The sequence below is a fragment of the Scyliorhinus canicula genome, chromosome 18 (assembly GCF_902713615.1).
Source record: "Scyliorhinus canicula chromosome 18, sScyCan1.1, whole genome shotgun sequence".
NCBI classification, from domain to species: Eukaryota; Metazoa; Chordata; class Chondrichthyes; order Carcharhiniformes; family Scyliorhinidae; genus Scyliorhinus; species Scyliorhinus canicula.
Genome location: NC_052163.1, coordinates 101,361,522 through 101,380,582, shown reverse-complemented (window position 1 = coordinate 101,380,582; position 19,061 = coordinate 101,361,522). Strand labels below are relative to the sequence as shown.

The window sequence follows — 19,061 nt, the reverse complement described above, 5'->3', positions numbered from 1 at the left end:
AAAAATCCCCTAGTCGCCACACTCCGGCGCCTGTTCGGAAACACCGAGGGAGAATGCAAAATGCCCAATTCAACTCACAAGCACGATTTTAAGGACTTGGGGGAGGAAACCAACGCAGACATGGGGAGAACTGGCTATGACCATCTTGAACTTTTCCTGCTTGTGCTCAACACACACTTCAGTAATATTGCCATTCTCCCATTTTTTTTAATCGCACAGACTAGTATTTGTAGTGGAATCTCATCTCGTTTGGAGTAGGTTTTAGGTTGCAATGGACAACAGAATTTGTCAGTCTTGACAGATAATACCTCGATTGTGGTGGAGTCCACAGATTATTCTATATTCTAAAGCTAAAAAGGAAGGCCCAAAATCCATGCAGCTGCAGTTAATCTTCTCCAAGTTGCCATGAACTTCTGTCGATAAATTTGTATCTGCAAGCGGATGTTGCTGGTGGGGGTAATCAAGGAGGGACTATGGTGTTACGCTTGCGTGACTATAGCTGAGAGGACACAAAGATTGCACAGCAGTCTGGTGACCCATTCTTGGACATGGGGCCTGATAACTCTGGAAGGTGACAGGAACGAGCTGTTGCTGCATTATGCTCAGTCATGGTATATTAAGTGGTTCTCCTCATGACCTTTCCTGCCACTATTTGCAAGTTTTGTTAAGGCTTGTGTAACGCTGCAAACAAATTCCCAACTTAAGAACCTTTTATGTAAAATCTGAACACAGTAAGAAGTCTTACAACACCAGGTCAAAGTCCAACATGTTTGTTTCAAACACTAGCTTTCAGAGCACTGCTCCTTCCTCAGGTGAAATGGAAGCAGTGGTGCGGAGTAGTGCTCCGAAAGCTCGTGTTTGAAACAAACCTGTTGGACTTTAACCTGGTGTTGTAAGGCTTCTTACTGTGCTCACCCCAGTCCAACGCCGCCATCTCCAATCATAAAATCTGAATACATCCCAAAATATTTCATATACAGCGTATTAGCTCTGCTCCAAGGTCTGTCAATGTTTTCCACAGGAATGTTCTACAACAATCAATAAATGAGACAACGGAGCAATTCATTTGTTTTTATTGTTGTTTGAGGGATGAATGTTTGTCTGGGCTCCAGCAGATCCCCTAACTTTACTTCATGAGGGGATGTGGAGAAAGTGTTCCCATTAGCAGAAGGGTCAAAATTAGGAGGGTATATATTCAAAGACACATATTATCTCTAGGGTAGCCCATTGGTTAGCACTGCTGCCTCACAGCGCCAGGGACCCAGATTCAATTCCAGCTTTGGGTGAGTGTCTGTTCGTACTTTCTCACCGTATCTGCGTTGGGGTTTCCTCCAGATGCTCGGGTTTCCCCACCCCCCCAGTCCAGAAAATGTGTAGGTTAGGTAGGGTTATGGGGCGGGAGAGTGGGCTCTTTCAGAGGGTGGGTACGGACCCAATGGGCCGAATGTCCTCCTTCTGCACCATAGGAAACCTATGGTTCTAACGTGAATGGCAAAATAACCAATAGCGACATAGCGGCACAAGGGAAAATTTGTGAGCAGCAACTGATTAGGATCTGGGAGGTATTGCCTGACATGTATTGATGGTGGTAGTGGTACAATATCATAGCTTTCAAGGGAATTGGATCAGAATCTGAAGAGAAAGAATTGCAGGGCTACGGGGAAAAGGCAGGGGAGTGGGACTCGCTGAGCTGCTCTTGCAGAGAGCCAGCATGGACTGGGCCAAATGGCCTCCTTTTGTGCTGCAACCAATCTGTGATCTATGAAGGAATGTTAACGAAGTCATCAGAACAAGCAGAGAGATCTTTGTTTCACATATTACTGGGAAGATTCAATGATTGAGCTTTCAAAGTTTATTGCACAGAATGGTAGCTACAATGGCATAAACGCAGTGCGAGTAATGTTAAATGTAGCTATTTCTATTTTATAAAGCAGAATGCGCAAAATGATCAATCTTAGCCCTTGCAGGTTCCATGCAAATGATAGCAAGCAATCTGCAGTCTATTTTAGCAACCACTGCAGCTACGTCATCCTCTGGTCAACTAAGGAGAGACAGCGGCGTAGAAGTAATGTCACTGGACTAGTAATCCAGAGACCTAGACTAATGCTCTGGGAGCATGGGCTTAAATCCGCTGGAACATAAATTCAATTAATAAAGCTGGAGTTATAAAGCTAGTCTCAGTAATGTTGTAAAACCCATCTGGGCACTCGTGCCCTTTAGAGAAGGATATCTGGCCTGCCTGTGACTCCAGACCCACAGCAATGTGGACACCTGAATGGTCATTCAGCTCAAGGGCAATTAGGGATGAACATCAAATGCTGTCAGCAGCAGCCACATCCCACAAAAGTATTAAAGAAAACTAGTTCTACACATTGGATTTGGCCCTGTTCTAGTGTAACCCGGTTAAATCCATGCGAGAAAGTTCATCATCTGAAATGGAAGGATATTGAACCCTGCTAAATACTGGCTGTGATGAATGTTAAGAAATTGTTATATTTCACATTTGTCGTAGTAATGTATTTTAAAAAACAGGTTTAGATCATAGAATTTACAGTGCAGAAGGAGGCCATTTGGCCCATCGAGTCTGCACCGGCTCTTGGAAAGAGCACCCTACCCAAGGTTAACACCTCCACCCTAACCCCATAACCCAGTAACCCCACCCAACACTAAGGGCAATTTTGGACACTAAGGGCAATTTATCATGGCCAATCCACCTAACCTGCACATCTTTGGACTGTGGGAGGAAACCGGAGCACCCGGAGGAAACCCACGCACACACGGGGAGGATGTGCAGACTCCACACAGACAGTGACCCAAGCCGGAATCGAACCTGGGACCCTGGAGCTGTGAAGCGATTGTGCTATCCACAATGCTACCGTGCTGCCCATTTAGGATGCATACAGGCAGTATGTCTGTGATGGAGGTAATCAAGGGGTTACATAAGTGAGATAATTTATTGACTTTAACCATTTATTTGTTTACAGAAAGTGGGCTAACGGAATATTGTTTTGGGTTTCAGAAGATCCCTGGGGTGTAGATAATTTGAGGGATTATGTTTTATAGAATCCCTACAGTACAGAAGGAGGCTGTTCGGCCCCTCAAGTCTGCACCGACCCTCTGAAAGAGAGTCCATCTAGGCTCACCCCCTGTCCTATCCCCATAATCCCAAAATCTAACCTGCACATCTTTGGACAGTAAATTTAGCATGTCCAATCCAACTAATCTACACATCTTTGGACTGTGGGAGCACACAGAGGAAACACACACAGACACGGGGAGAATGTGCTAACCTTTCGATACTGGTCATGAGACATCTTGTGGGAGGAAACAATAGACAATAGTTTTATGTTTAGGGTGGATAGATTGAGGGGTTCAAGGCTATACTGCGCCGGAAAAGCAGATCACCGTGGCGCAGCGTGACTGATAAAAGCCAGGAGACCCCGCTCCTGGGATCTACCCGGCTCGAAACGCCTTGCGATATCAAACACGATCTTGCGAAGTAAATCCTGGCGGGGTCACTTTTTGGCAAATCTGCATATTAGAGCGAGACAGTAAGTCTCACTTTAATGTGCAGACTCCCACGGTTTTGGGATTCATCCCCTTCGCCTCGGAGACCGCAGGCGAACGCCCTTCAGCACTGGTCCCGACAAATGGGAACCAGTCGGAACGGCACTTGTGGGGGTCTCCCACGGGATCAGAGGTCCCCAGCTGCAAGATTTCATAGAATTTACAGTGCAGAAGGAGGCTATTTGGCCCATCGGGTCTGCACCGGCACTTGGAAAGAGTACCCTACCCAACACCAAGCCTCCATCCTATTCCCATAACCCAGTGACCCCACCCAACACTAAGGGCAATTTTGGACACTAAGGGCAATTTGGCATGGTCAATCCACCTAACCCGCACATCTTTGGACTGTGGGAGGAAACCAGAGCACCCGGAGGAAACCCACGCACACATGGGCAGAACGTGCAGACTCCGCACAGGCAGTTACCCAAGCCGGGAATCGAACCTGGGACCCTGGAGCTGTGAAGCAATTGTGCTGCCCTATGGTGTCTTGGCACTTCAGATGCCAGCTGGGTACCAGCCTGACACTGTCATGGTACCCAGCTGGCACTGACAGCTAGCATAGGCACTGTAAGGTTGGCACTGCCAAGTTGGCATTTTTTGCACACGCATGATCGGGCCGGGGTGCCCTACATGGGTGTTGCGGGGCACAGGGGGGCGGTGCCTGGGCCCCTCCCATTGTGCGTTCGAGCTGGGGGTGGTCGCGGTTCGCTTTGGAGGCCTCGGAGATCGGAATGTCTTGTAAAAATTGCTTCCCGATCTCTCGTTACACTGGGGAATTCTGGCAAGCGGAGCTCTCCACTGCACAAAACGGGGCTATGTGCGGCCTTGGCCGCATGTTCCCTTTGCTAACCCCTTATATAACGCGAGTCGCACTGAATAGCCATATGTTTCTCATCACTGTAAACACTGGGAAACCCGCAGCTTGCTATGGGACTCTGTCCTATTTAGTTCAATCACGCCCAATGTAATTAAGGGGAGGAGCCAGGTCTGTCTGGAGTTTCAATTTACCACAGGTTTTTAAGTTGAACAGATGTGTCTTGAGTTCGCTCCTGAAAGGTTCTCTCCCAGGTCTCGGCCCAGAGAAAAGCAAATAAACCTTATTGTTGACTTTATTTATAAGTGGTCTTTGAACTATATTGATTTGCTTAATTGGAATATATACAGTTGCAGGTGTAGGGAGTAGGTCAACATTTTTTCTTTTATTTAAGAACTATGTTTAACTGTTAACTTTAAAGCGATTTCTTCGTTGCTAATGTGATTTATTCTGTATTTAAATTAAAGGTTTGTTTCAACATAAAAGATTCCTATTGGTGAATGTTATCACTTCTGGGGCGAAGTATCCTTTCCTCACACTTTACAAATGGCAAGCAGTTGGGATCTCATTGGGAATCCTAACATGTTGAATTGTGTAAAGTATGATCTATCTTACGGATAGATTCAGATAGATATTCTGCACCAGGGCACAAAGAGACGATAAATGGGTATGTTCCATGGAAACCCTGCAGTGAGTACTTTGGGGGATGCAATCACCTGCAAAAAATGGAAAATTGGTTTCACAATCCACCTGCTCTGAATCAAATGCAGGCTGTTTGGGAACAGTGGTTGAAAGAAGATCTCAAATAAAAAGAGTAAATAAGATTTGTAAATCTACTCTTCAAACTACCTTCATAGATCAAAGCACAACTTTTATTGAGTAAGGATGAAAATGGATGCTGTAGAATCACAGAATGATAGTGCGCGAGGAGACCATTTTTACTCTTTCACCACTGCTGGCTCATAGTGCCAGGGACCTGGGTTCAATTCCAGCCTCAGGTGACCGTCTGTGTGGAGTTTGTATGTTCCTGCTGTGTCTGCATGGATTTCCTCCAGGTGCTCCTGTTTCCTCCCACAGTCCAAAGCTGTACAGGTTAGATGGATTGGCCATGCTAAATTGTCCCTTAGTGACCAAAAAGGTGGGATGGGGGTTACGGGGTTGGGATGGGGGTTACGGGGTTGGGATGGGGGTTACGATGGGGGTTACGGGGTTGGGATGGGGGTTACGGGGTTGGGATGGGGGTTACGGGGTTGGGATGGGGGTTACGATGGGGGTTACGGGGTTGGGATGGGGGTTACGATGGGGGTTACGGGGTTGGGGTTACGGGGTTGGGATGGGGGTTACGGGGTTGGGATGGGGGTGAGGGCTGACATAGGGTGCTCTTTCAGAGGGTTGGTGCAGACTTAATGGGCCGCATGGCTTCCTTCTGCACTGTAGGGATTCTATGATTCTATCCATCATGCCAGTGTTGACTCTTTCAAAGATTCATCCTATTCCCCTGCTCCATCCCCATAATCCTGCAAAATCGTCCCCTTCAAATATTTAACCAATACTACATTGAAAGTTGTAATTTAACCTGCTTTCACTATCCTTTTATTTCCTCTTGTTGCCTCCACTTCTTTGGCCTATTACCATAAATCTCTGTTCTGGGACCAATTCTTGTTTACTCTTATCAAAACCAATCCCGATTTTGAACATTATCAAATTTGCCCTTAATCTTTCCTACTCCTCGGAGAAAAATTATAGTTTCTCTAGACACCGCCTCTGCATCTTCTCCAAAATCTTGAGTCTTCTGAAATCTCATTCAAAACAAAGTGAACCCGAAAGCCACTTGAGCCCAAATTCCTTTTACTAACTGTTTAAATGAATCCCAAAAAGAACTCTAAAACTGAGATTTTCTGGTCCCACTGAAACTCAATTAACTTTTGCCTGGCCCACTGCATCCCTCACAGTGGGTTGGTGCAGACTCGATGGGCTGAATGGCTTCCTTCTGTACTGTAAGGATTCTGTGATATAAAATCCCGGTCTATGTTCTTGTGAAACAGCAACACCAAATAATATGGCATCAATGGCAACCATTTTGGTTTATTTGGTCCTCAGATTGCTTGAAGACAGACAGAGATACCATCCCACAAACCTTGGTGGTCCCATCATCCTCCTCTTGGGCCCATATTTGATTCTACACTGCATTTCTGCATTCTCTACCGACAAGCAAATCGAATGTCAATGCACAGGGCTGGGCAGCACTGTGGCACAGTGGTAAGCACCGCGGCCTCACAGCACCGAGGACCTCGGTTTGATCCCAGCCCCGGGTCACTGCCCGTGTGGAGTTTGCACATTCTCCCCGTGGATGCGTGGATCTCACCCCCACAACCCAAAGATGTGCAGGATAGGTGGATTGGCCACACTAATTTGCCCCTTAACAAAAAAAGAATGCCAATCCACCAGTCAGCAGTGGGGAAGAAGCCCTGGGGACTCTCTTCTAGCAGTGCTAGTCTCACCTGTCCGGGGTGTCTCTCAACTGTCAGAGAGTTTTCTTTTGAAGGGATTAGGAGTGTTTGCAAATGACAATCAAATGTGCCCTTGGCACCAAAGCAACGTCAGCATGAAGTAACGTACTTTGCGAGGAGAAATGCCAGCACAAAGTATATGGCTTCAAAAACCAATCAGCGACATCTAGATGAGGACTAACAAGACAACTGCTGATACTTGGCTCTTGCTGCAGTTTGTCCAATGGGACAGGTGAAATTAAGGTGCTCTTTCCTGGTTCACCGAGAATCCAAAGTGAACACGGCCGTGCAAGGCAGCACCTGGAATTGGAATTGTAAATAGGCTGCTCATTCTGGAATTTAGGCGCTTTCGGCAAACGTTGGAATCAACCTACTAGCAAAAGCAGATCAGCCAAGATCTTATTGAATGGCAGAGCAGACTCGAAGGCCCGTATGTTTGGAAATGAGACAGCACTCAATTCCTTTTTTGATGGAAGCAACACAGGATCAATGTCTGTCAGTGTAAACAAAGAAAAAGACCAGTTCTGCAAGTGTGCAGGCTGCACGTGGTGTAAATTCAACTCCTTTAATGCTCTTTGATTGTCTTTGTACTGGGAACCTAGAAAACAGGTGGTTGGCTCAATTATGGAAACTTATGGCTTTCACAGAGCATGGCTAAAACAGAACATTTTATTTTTGTGTGGTTGATATTTAATATGGGACAAATCATTGGTTGGCACCAATTGCTCAATTTCCAGGAAAATCAGAATAATCCCGCTTGATGGGAATTTAATGCACTTTTAGGGCCACAGGGCCCATCTAGTTAAACTTTTTCCAAGAAAAGAAAACAGAAGCTTGTCCCAATTCTTCAATAGGAAGAGCAATCCAAGGGAACACAAAACGCCTCTATTAACAGGAAAAAAAGAACCTGAGCTATGAGTGACCCAGACCTTCCTGGATCCCCAGTGTCATATTTAGGGGGTGCCCCAATGATGCGCTGGGGAAGTCCACCAGGTATCTCCCACGTAAGGACCCAGAAGCACTGCTCAGAAGCACCGACTTCCTCTGGAAAATTGCGTTGGGCTGACAACCATCTGACAGAAACAACTTGATTAACTTTGAATGGTTCTGCCATTTTGCCCTGATAGTAACTCTGAGTTTGGACAGCAAAAAAAAAAAACACTTCTAATTTCAGATTACACACCCAAACCCAACCTCACATGGGACACACCACCACAACCAGCACCAGCACAGAAGCATGGCCCAACCTCACCATAGCTCTGCTCCAAACAACCTTCTAGTTTGATCCCTATCCACTTCTTCCCCCCCCCCCAATTCAGGCCCAGCCCCCGTACCACCCGCCCCCCCCCGACCAGACCCCGGGCCCCCCGACCGGACCACGTGCCCCCGCACCCCCAACCGGACCCCATGCCCCCGCCGCCCAACCGAACCCCGTGCCCCCGCCCACCATGCCCCAGCCCCCCGAGCGGACCCCTGCCCACCGTGCCCCCACTCCCCGACCGGACCCCCGTGCCCCTGCCACCCAGCCCGACCGGACCCAGTGTCCTTGCCCTCCCCCCGGCCCCGAGCAGGCCCAGTGCACCTCTGCCCCCCGGACCCCGTACCCCTGCCCTCCGTCCCCGACCGGACCCCGTGCCCTTATCCACCGGTCCCGATCGGACCCCGTAATCCTAATCTCCGGCCCCGATCGGACCCCACAACCATAAACTCCAGTCCCGATCGGACCCCATAACCCTCCCCTCCGGCCCCAATCGGGACCCGTACCCCTGACCTCCGGCCCCAACGGACTCCGCAACCCTCCCCTCCGGCCCCGATCGGGCCCCGTACCCCTGCCCTCCGGCCCCCGTAACCCTAAACTCCGGCCCCTGTAACCCTCCCCTCCGGCCCCAATCGGGCCCCGTACCCCTGCCCTCCGGCCCCCGTAACCCTAAACTCCGGCCCCTGTAACCCTCCCCTCCGGCCCCGTACCCCTGCCTTCCGGCCCCTGTAACCCTAAACTCCGGCCCCGATCGGGCCCCGTAACCCTCCCCTCCAGCCCCAATCGGACCCAGTAACCCTCCCCTCCAGTCACGATCGGGCCCTGTACCACTGCCTCCTGGTCCCGATCGGACCCCGTAACCCTAAACTCCGGTGCCGATCGGACCCGGTAACCCTCCCCTCCGGGCGAGGTGGCCCCCATAACCCTGCCCTCCGGTCCAGGTGGCCCCCATAAACTTCCCGTCCTGTCCAGATTGGCCCCTATAACCCTCCCCTCCGGATGTGCCCCTGTACCCCTCCTCATCGGATCGAGATCGGCCCCGGTGCCCCTCCGGTGCAGATCGGGCCCTGTACCCCTCCCCTCTGGTCCAAATTTCCCCAGTACCCCTACCCTCCAGTCTGGATTGCCCTGTACCCCTCCCTTTTGGTCTGGATCGCCCCAGTACCGCTCCCCCCTCTGGTCCGGATCGCCCTAATACCAGTCCCCTCCAATACGGATCGTCCCATACCCCTCCCCTCTTGTCCGGATAGCCCCCTTACCCCTCCCACCCTGTTCGGATCGGCCCGCCCTGAACCCACTTCCCTTCCAGTCCGCCCCCATTCCCCTCCAGTCCAACCCCTCAGCCCCCACCTTACAATCCCCCTTACCCATCACCTCCCCTCAAATGCCTGAACCACTTACCGTTGAAACGTACCCACTCCCTTTAAATTGTCCCTTTAAACATCCCCTTTACGATAGCTGGTGCCATAAAAAAGGGTAGCGCCCCTTTCTTCCCTGCACCCCAGTCACTCCACGCCAATGCAGCCAGGGGCACTTTGCTTCCCCTCTCGCACCCAGCCTGCGTGAGGAAGGTTGCGCAAGACTGGGTTTTGGGAATTACAATGAGGGGAAGTTCATCCATCACGATAATCCAATAGAGATTGCCACTGAGGTGGAAGTTACAGGCCAATATATTGAGGGTGTATACCACCTGGGAATGGTAGACCACATACGTTACTCATGTGTAACATAACGACACTGGTGTATGCTAGTGGTGTGCAGTTTCCCAAGAAGCGATCAAACTGAATTACATTCTTACTGTGCATGAAGCCTGGGTAAAAGAAAGAGGAATTATTATTTTTAGAAATAAGTTTAACACAAGTAATTTTCCAAAGATATGCAGGAAAGATATCCTCGGGGCCAAAGGTCTCTTAGAAGTCCAAGAAACGAGATCCAACAAATATTCTTGGCATCGTGGCAGCAGCATAGAATGAAAGTCATGAAAGCGTGATCGTTTACCAAGACCATCAGGATTCAAGCTGGCAGAGAAGAGAGAGCCAAAACCCCAGAAGTATCTCTGGGCACACCAGTAAATTAATTATGAAAACAGGGCAGAAAAGAGAATTCACAGCATCTTTGGAATTTTAGCAATGGATGAGGAACAGCAGCTGTGGCAAAGCAGCAAGGCGGTTATTGCTTCCATCAATAAAACTACAATTCTAGCCTTTGAGGATACAAGCAGAGGGATGAGACTGATAATTGCCAAATACAATAAAGTCTTTGTGTCAGCAGGCATGACAAAGCGAGATGCATTACCCAATAAAAATGTAGGGTCAGACTGAGCCTTACAATTTGTTATGCCAAAGAAAACACAAAATCAGGAACACCCAGATCAGTAAAGTGCCCATTCAGACTGGAGCAGAACAGCAAATAATTCCAAAAGGCCACCCCCGTTGGATGATTAGTGTCAAACAGAACAGGAGTAGATGCAGTGTGTGATTTGTCACAATATATTCCGCAAGAGTCTAATGGGGGATACCAGTGCAATGCACGGTAGCACAGTGGTTAGCACTGCTGCTTCACAGCACCAGGGTCCCAGGTTCGATTCCCAGCTTGGGTCACTGACCGTGCGGAGTCGGTACGTTCTTCCCATGTCTGTGTGGGTTTCCTCTGGGTGCTCCGGTTTCCTTCCACACAAGTCTCGAAAGACGGGCCGTTAGATGAATTGGACATTCTGAATTTGCCCTCCGTGTACCTGAACAGGCGACGGAGTGTGGCGACAAGGGGATTTTCACAATAACTTCATTGCAGTGTTAATGTAAGCGTACTTATGACACAAATCAAAGATTATTATAGTCAGAAGGACCCCAGAGGTGAGAAAATTATATAATCCAAGTCACTATGTGAAATAAGGAAAAGGTCTGACAAATTAGCTGAAATATTGGGTTGACAGGTCTTGTGCACGTTCTGCTTCGCTTAAATTCAAGGAATGAGTGTGTCACTGACAAGGCCAGCATTTACTGCCATTCCTACTTTCTCTCGAGAAACCAGTGGAGAGGGACTTATTGAACCGCTGCAGTCCGTGTGGTCATTAGTTGAAAAACTCCAGGACTTTGACCCAGCTACGATGAAGGATCAGTGATATGTTTCAGAGCTTTGGCCTGATCGGCTGATTGTGGGATCACTTTGGCTGGCTCCAGCGTAACGCTTGAACGGATTGTTCAATCATTCAAGATAGTCAAGGACTTGCCATATGCATAGGCCCAATCAGCAAACAGTGACATTGATAATGGCGAAGTTGCCACAAATAGTTCAATTTAAATTGAGGAGAAGCTTGACTGGATCATTCAGTTTTGTTCTCAATACATTTAAGGTTATAAGAGACAGTTGGAGAGTGGTAGAGACTGCATGGGGACCAAGAGATAATTAATCATGGCAGCTCTTGGTCAGGAAATACAAAGTTAAGGGGACAAAGATGTGGGGCCAGGGGATTTAATGAACATACCTGGAGTTAGATTAACTGGATCATGGCGTCACTTGTCACAATACCCTATGACAGCACTGAGGCCACTCAACAGTGACGGAGCAGGGGTGGCAGAAAGCTAAATGTCGGGGCTTAGGAAAGATGCAAGAGCAGGACAAAGGAGAGGTTGTGGAAAAATGGCAACAAGCAGAAACTCCAAACGATTGGAAGGAAGAGAGGGTAATCAAATTCAAGGCGGGGGGGAGAAATGAGTGAGGGGAAGATTAAGTCTACCACTGCCGGTAATGGTGTCAGAGGAGTGGGGATGATAGGACCCTGAATCACCTCAAAAAGATCTACCACCTGTTCGGCACCATGCTTGGTAGATTGGTAAAAATATTCATTCCCTTTCCTGGTATTCGTTCCAAATTTACTTTTCACCAGCTTCCTTTATGCCCAAGTACCATTCGCCAATTTTGAAGTAATAATTTGGATTAATCTTGCCTTGCAAATAGGAGCAGCTTTCCAAAGAGCTGACTGAAAATGAAAGCTCAAAGCAAAAGACAAAACTAGAACCAAGACTAAACAAAATGGCGCTGAAATCAAGTGTCAGAAAGATGTCGACAGAAGAACAGGGGACGGGAGAGGCAGACCGGGGGGGACAGGGAGACAAAGAGGGGGTAGAAAGACGGATAGAATAGAATTATTTTTTTTAATATATAAACAGGCAAACGTAAACACTGACATTGTGCAGATCAATGGTATGGCCAATTCTGTGGTACGGTAAGTTGGGTTGGTCAGCCTATTCCAGAAGAAATCGATTCTTTTGAAAATATTCAGAAAAATCTGGAACTCACTTCCGAGGAGGGTGGTGGAAGCAGAAACGATCAGTATCAAAAAGGAAATTGGATGGGCACTCAAAGGAAACAAACCTGCAGAGCTATGGGGATGGGGGGGGGGATGGGACTGACTGATTTGCTCCACAGAGTTGATGGTCTGAATGGCCTGCTTCAGTGCATTGAATGACTCCAATACTCTTAGAAATCAAGACAATTTCAAGTCTCAGATGACTAAGATAGGAATAAAGCTCCCAGCAAAATAAAAGTTCCTTCTGCTGAAGAAAAAAAAACGGAGGGTGGATTAGAAAGAGGACTTAAAAGTAATATAAGGGAATGAGGCTCAAGGAAACTAATTATTCAGCTTGAACAATGTGCACTGGAAGGAAGGACGCAACGACTGAATTCACAAGCCTCATACAAACATACAAATCAGAGCAGGAGCAGGCCACTCAGCCCCTCGAGCCAATTAGGCTGTTCGATAAGATCATGGCTGATCAGGTTGTGGCCTCAACTCCACTTTCATTCCTACCCCCTTTACACTTTGACTCCCTTGTCAAACAAGCATCTACTAACTCAGCATTAAAAATACTCAACGTGCCTCCACCTCAGTCTTAAATGGGAGACCATTCTCATTCCTGCCTCTCCCGCAAGGGAAGCCACCTATTAGGATCCACCCTATCAAGTCCCCTCAGGACCTTATAGGTTTCGATAAGATCATCCCTCAAGCCCAACCTGCCCAACCTTTGCTCATGGGATAAACTCCCCCCTCCCTTCCACAAATCAATCGGGTGAACCTTCTCTGAACAGCTTCTAACGCATTTATATCCTTTCTTAAATAGGGAGACTGTACACAGTACTCCAGATGTGGTCTCACCAATACCCTATACAACTGCAGTAAAACATCCCTACTTTTATATTCCATTCCCCTTGCAGTAAACAACAGCATTCCATTTGCCTTCCTTTTTTTTGGTAAACATTTTATTGAGGCATTTTTGGTTTACAACAACAAAATAAACAACGAATCTATAAACATAGTGCAAAAGCCGTCTCCCTCCCTTACAGGTCCCACCTTTATTAACCCCCTACTCTAAGCTAAACTACCCCCCCCCCCCCCCCCCCCCCCCCCCCTCCTCTGCTGACAATTAATTTTCCGCAAAGAAGTCGAAGAACGGTATCCACCTCTGGGCGAACCCTAACCCTCTCATGGCGATCTTCATTTTCTCCAGACAGAGAAAGCTAGCCATGTCCGATAGCCAGGTCTCCGACTTCGGGGGCTTTGAGTCCCTCCAAGCTAGTAGTATCCGTCTCCGGGCTACCAGGCAAGCAAAGGCCAGAACGTCTGCCTCTTTCTCCTCCTGGATTCCCGGATCTTCCGACACCCCGAAAATCGCCACATATGGACTCAGCGCCACCCTTGTTTTCAATACTTTGGACATGACATCCGCAAACCCCTGCCAGAATCCCCTAAGCTTCGGACATGTCCAGAACATGTGGACATGGTTCGCTGGTCCTCCCGCACACTTTGCACACCTGTCTTCCACCCCAAAGAATCTGCTCATCCAGGCCACTGTCATGTGAGCCCGATGAACGACCTTAAATTGTATCAGGCTGAGCCTGGCACATGTTGTGGACGCATTGACTCTACTCAACACATCCGCCTAAAGACCATCCTCTATCTCTCCTCCCAGCTCCTCCTCCCACTTGCGCTTCAGCTCCTCAGCCTGCGTCTCCTCTGACCCCATACGTTCCTTTTAAGTGTCAGAGACGCTCCCTTCTCCTACCCACCTTCAAAAACTACCCTGTCCTGAATCCCCCTTGGTGGTAGGAGCGGGAAAGTTGAAATCTGTCTACGTAAGAAGTCCCACACCTGCAGGTACCTGAATTTGTTTCCCCTCGCCAATCCAAACTTCTCCTCTAGCGTCCTCAAACTCAGAAAGCTCCCCTCTATAAACATATCCCCCATCCTCTCAATTCCTGCTCTCCGCCATATCTGGAACCCCCCATCCATACTTCCCGGGGTGAACCGGTGATTATTACAGATTGGAGACCACACTGGTGCTCCCTCTGCCCCCACATGCCTCCTCCATTGCCCCCAGACTCTCAGGGCCGCCACCACCACGGGGCTGGTAGAGTACCATGTCGGCGGGAGCAGTAGAGGCGCAGTTACCAACGTCCCCAAACTGGTGCCCTTGCATGAAGCCGCCTCCATATGCTCACATGCCGACACTCTCCCCATCACCCACTTCCTGATCATGGCTATATTCGGCGCCCAGTAATAGTTACTAAAATTTGGCAGTGCCTGCCCACCCTCTCCCCGACTCCACTCAAGCATTACCTTCCTTACCCGCGGGGTCTTGCCTGCCCAGGCAAAGCCAGTGATCACTTTGTTGACCCGTTTCCACAGAATAAAGATGGGGAGACACTGAAATACAAACAGGAATCTCGGGAGGGCTGTCATCTTTACCGTCTGCACCCTCCCAGCTAATGACAACAGAAGTGCGTCCCATCTCCGAAAATCGTCCTTCATTTGGTCTACTAGTCAGGCCAGATTCAAATTATGCAGCCAGTCCCATTCCCGCGTCACCTGGATGCCTAGGTACTGAAAGTTTCTCACTACTAATCTAAATGGCAGCTCCCCCAATCCCCTCTCCTGTCCCCTCGCCTGGACTGCAAACATCTCGCTTTTCCCCATATTTAGCTTATACCCCGAAAACCGGCCAAATTCCCCTAGAATCCTCATGATTTCTTCCATCCCCTCTACTGGGTCCGATGCATACCGAAGCCGGTCGTCCACATAAAGTGAGACTCTGTGTCCCCCCCCCCCCAAACCGGACCAGCCCCTTGTAGCTCTCAAAGCAGTTGCCAGCGGCTCTATAGTTAGAGCGAACAACAATGGGGAGAGGGGGCATCCCTGTCTCATCCCCCTGGCGCGGTCTAAAATTGTCCGTATTGTCCTATTTGTCCGTACGCTCGCCACAGGAGCCTGATACAGCAACCTGACCCAGTCAATAAAGCCCCGCCCAAATCCGAACTGTCCCAGTACCTCCCACAGATATTACCATTCTACTCAATCAAAGGCCTTCTCTGCGTCCATTGCGATTACTACCTCCACCTCCCTACCTTCTGGGGGCATCATGATCACGTTTAATAGCTTTCTTATATTGGTCACCAACTGCCTACTCTTAACAAACTCCATCTGGTCCTCCCCAATAATGTCCGGAACACAATCCTCAATCCTGGTGGACAAAATTTTGGCCAGCAGTTTGGCATCCACATTCAACAAAGATATAGGCCTGTAGGAACCACACAGCTCGGGTTCTTGTCCCGCTTAAGAATCAGTAAAATAGTGTCCATTTGCCTTCCTAATCACTCGCTGTACCTGCGTACTAACTTTTTGTGATTAATGTCCTGGGACATCTACATCCCTCTGTAACACCAAGTTCTGCAATCTCTCACCATTTAAATAGTGTACTGTCTTTCTATTCTACCTGCCAAAGTGGATAACCTCGCATTTTTCCACATCATGCTCCATTTGCCAAATTTTTGCCCACAAACTTAAACCATCTATATCGCTCTGCAGAATCCTTATGTCCTCTTCATACTGTCTGTAAATCATCAGCAAATTTATCAACCATATATTTGATCCAGTCATCAAAACCATTAATAGAAATTGTAAATAGTTGAGACAGGCACTCCAATTGTTACATCTTGCCAACCCGAAAATGATCCATTAATGCCTCTGTTTGCTATTAGTTAACCAACCTCCCATCCATGTTAACGTGTTAACCCCCTACACCGGGAGCTCTTATTTTGTGTAGTAACCTCTGATGTGGCACCTTGCCAAATGCCTTCGGGAACGCTAAGTACACCATATCCACAGGTTCCCTTTTATCCACACATACATTGCTTGCTCCTTCCTCAAAGAACTCTAATAATTTGAGCAAACATAATTTCCCTTTCACAAAGTCAAAATGACACTGAGAACGTGTCCCACGATAACTTCCGTCTTAACAAATTCCAGCATTTTCCCTGTAATTGGTGTGGAGATAACTGGCCTGGAGTTGCCTGCTTTCTGTCTCCTTCCCATTTTGAATAGAGGAGTTACATATACTATTTTCCAATCTGATGGGACACTTCCAGAATTTAAGGAATTTTGGAAAATTGCAACCAAACATCTCAACAAGGTTATAGGTCTGTAGGACCCACACAGCTCCGGGTTCTTGTCCCGCTTATAAATCAGCAAAATCGTCTCAGCAGCTACTGCTTTTAAGACCCTAGGCTGATGTTCATCGGGACCTAGAGATTTGTTAGTTTTTAGTTCTAAGAATGTTCTCAGTCCTATTTCCCTGTGATTGCAATTGTTTTACGTTCCTCCCTTTCACCGGCGGCACCGGCCAGAGGCATTGTGCTCTGTTCGGCGAGAGCCCGTTTAGGGTCTCGCCCGCTATTCTCCGGGGACAGCACCAGGGAGTCGGGTTCAATTCAGGCCTTGGGTGACTGCAGAGTCTGCACGTTCTCCCAGTGTCTGCATGGGTTTCCTCCTGGTGCTCTGGTTCCCTCCCACAGTCCAACGATGTGTAGGTCAGGTGAGGTTATGGGGATAGGGTGGGGGAGTGGGCCTAGGTAAAGTGCTCTTTTGGAGGCTGGTGCAGACTCGATGGGCCAAATGGCCTCCTTCTGCACTGCAGGAATTATACGGAGAACTGGTAGAGTGAGAAAGCAAAAACTAAAAATCAAATAAAGGCAAGGTGGAAGACAGAGGCAGAAAAAGACAGATGCAAGAGAACAGAAACAACGGGATCTGAGAAAGAAACAGTTCAGGTAATAATCCTGCGGGAAAGCAGCGAACAAGAGGTCAATAGTAGAGCGAGAAAACGGATAATTATATAGCACCAGTGGCAACGTAAAACATCCCAAAGGTACTTTACAAAATCATAATCAGACAAAACTGAGGTAAAATAACAAAGAGGCATTAGGACAAGTGACCAAAAGCTAGGTCAAAGAAATTATTTCAAGAAGGGTTTTAAAAGGAAGCAGAAAAGGTTATAAGGAATTGCAGGACGAAGGGTTTCAACAGCTGAAGGCGTGGACGTTAATGATGAGCCAACGGAAGTACAGGGTGCACATGTGGTCAGAATTGGAGGAGCGTTGCGTTCTTGTAGCATTGCAGAGCTAGGGTAGGTCACAGAGACTGGGAAATGGTGTAGCCACAGAAGGATTTGAACTCAAAGATTAGTCCTTTTAAAGTCGAGGCCTTGGTGAATTGGGAGGCAACGTAGGTCAGTTAGCATAGGGCTGATAAGTAAGCATCTCTTGGTTTCAATTGGGAGAGATTGGTAAGAGTACACCTATAGAAACCTTGAAAGAAAGACAAAAAAAGAGAGGGAGAGAGAGAGAGAGAGAGAGAGAGAGAGAGAGAGAGAGAGAGAGAGAGAGAGAGAGAGAGAGAGAGGGGGGAGAGAGAGAGAGAGAGAGAGAGAGATAGGGTCAGAGTTGTATTCTTATGGTTAAATTGATTTTCTTTTTTTTAAAAGGCATTTCAACCCTTTCAAATCCACTGGCCTTCAAAACAGGAACGTCATGTCTGTTTTTTACTGGGCGGTGGAGCAGTAATACATGCATGGGTGCTACAATTCCTTTGTGTGCCAGAGGACAGGAAAAAAATAATTTACGGAATTATAACAACACCGGCGAGTTGGCAGATGTGGTCTGCAGTTCCACGCATCCCTATTTCAACGACTCAAGCAAAGCAGAACCAGTTTTACTAAACGCTGTTATATTTCCTTCAACCCACCTCCAGTCCTAACTAGTCCCAAACCCTACAAGAATCTGAAAACTTGAAAAAAATCAGAATATTCCGGAAACAGGATTTTACATTGTGTGTGTGTGTGTGGGGGGGGGGGGGGGGGGGAGAGAAGAGAGGGAGAGAGACGGACAAATTCCTGAAAAGCACCGCTCACCTCGTTTGGGTTTTGGAAAACTCTCATGCAATCGAAACACCACTTTTTCCACAAAGTGCTGAATATCGCTTTGTTCTGGTCCTCTGACAAACACCATCCAGTCATGGGTGAATCCTTCAGTGGTGGGCTTTTTCCGAAGCTGGGCGCGATGGCCAAGTTCCAATTTAACCTGTACAGTGCACTGTGGGCAGCCACAAAGGAGAGAGAAAAAAAAACATAATCAATAAGCAGACACACCAGGTGCATTCTGTTCCAACATTCAGCAGATACCTGCTCTTCCCCACAAAATGGCAGCATCTTTTCTTCAGGGACAAATGAAATTTCAATCGGTCAGATCATTTTTATACTCCCTGTCAAAACTTACCATCTATGACCCTGATCATACGCACTGCTCTTCCCTTTGCTTTTTTTGTCACTTTTTCATAGAATAGAATAGAATCAGGGAAGACCTGATTGATCTCGAGGATGGGCAATAAATGCTGGCCTTGCCAGCGACCCCCACATCCCACAAAAGAATAAAAGAAAAGTACAGACATCAAGTACAGACATCAGGGACCGGCTTCTACATTTACTTTACATGGGCAGACTTAGCTGGTGGCAGATTCATAATTGATGCTGTTTGCTCCAAATAGGTAGCACTCTGCACTAGGGTATGTAGCTGATGAAGGGAA

The 19,061-nt window shown here is 47.9% G+C and overlaps 1 protein-coding gene across 3 annotated transcripts in view; it reads right to left on the bottom strand.

The window, feature by feature from the left end:
• mllt1a (MLLT1 super elongation complex subunit a) overlaps window positions 1–19,061 on the bottom strand; it is a 116,510-nt gene that overhangs the window by 64,729 nt on the left and 32,720 nt on the right. For all 3 annotated transcript variants that reach the window (XR_005458076.1, XM_038778234.1, XM_038778235.1), the window contains exon 2: window positions 18,391–18,571. Coding sequence is in view for 2 of the 3 variants with exons in the window: in XM_038778234.1 (XP_038634162.1) it covers window positions 18,391–18,571 (181 nt within the window). In the remaining variant the exon portion in view is untranslated. The remainder of the gene's footprint in view (window positions 1–18,390; window positions 18,572–19,061) is intronic.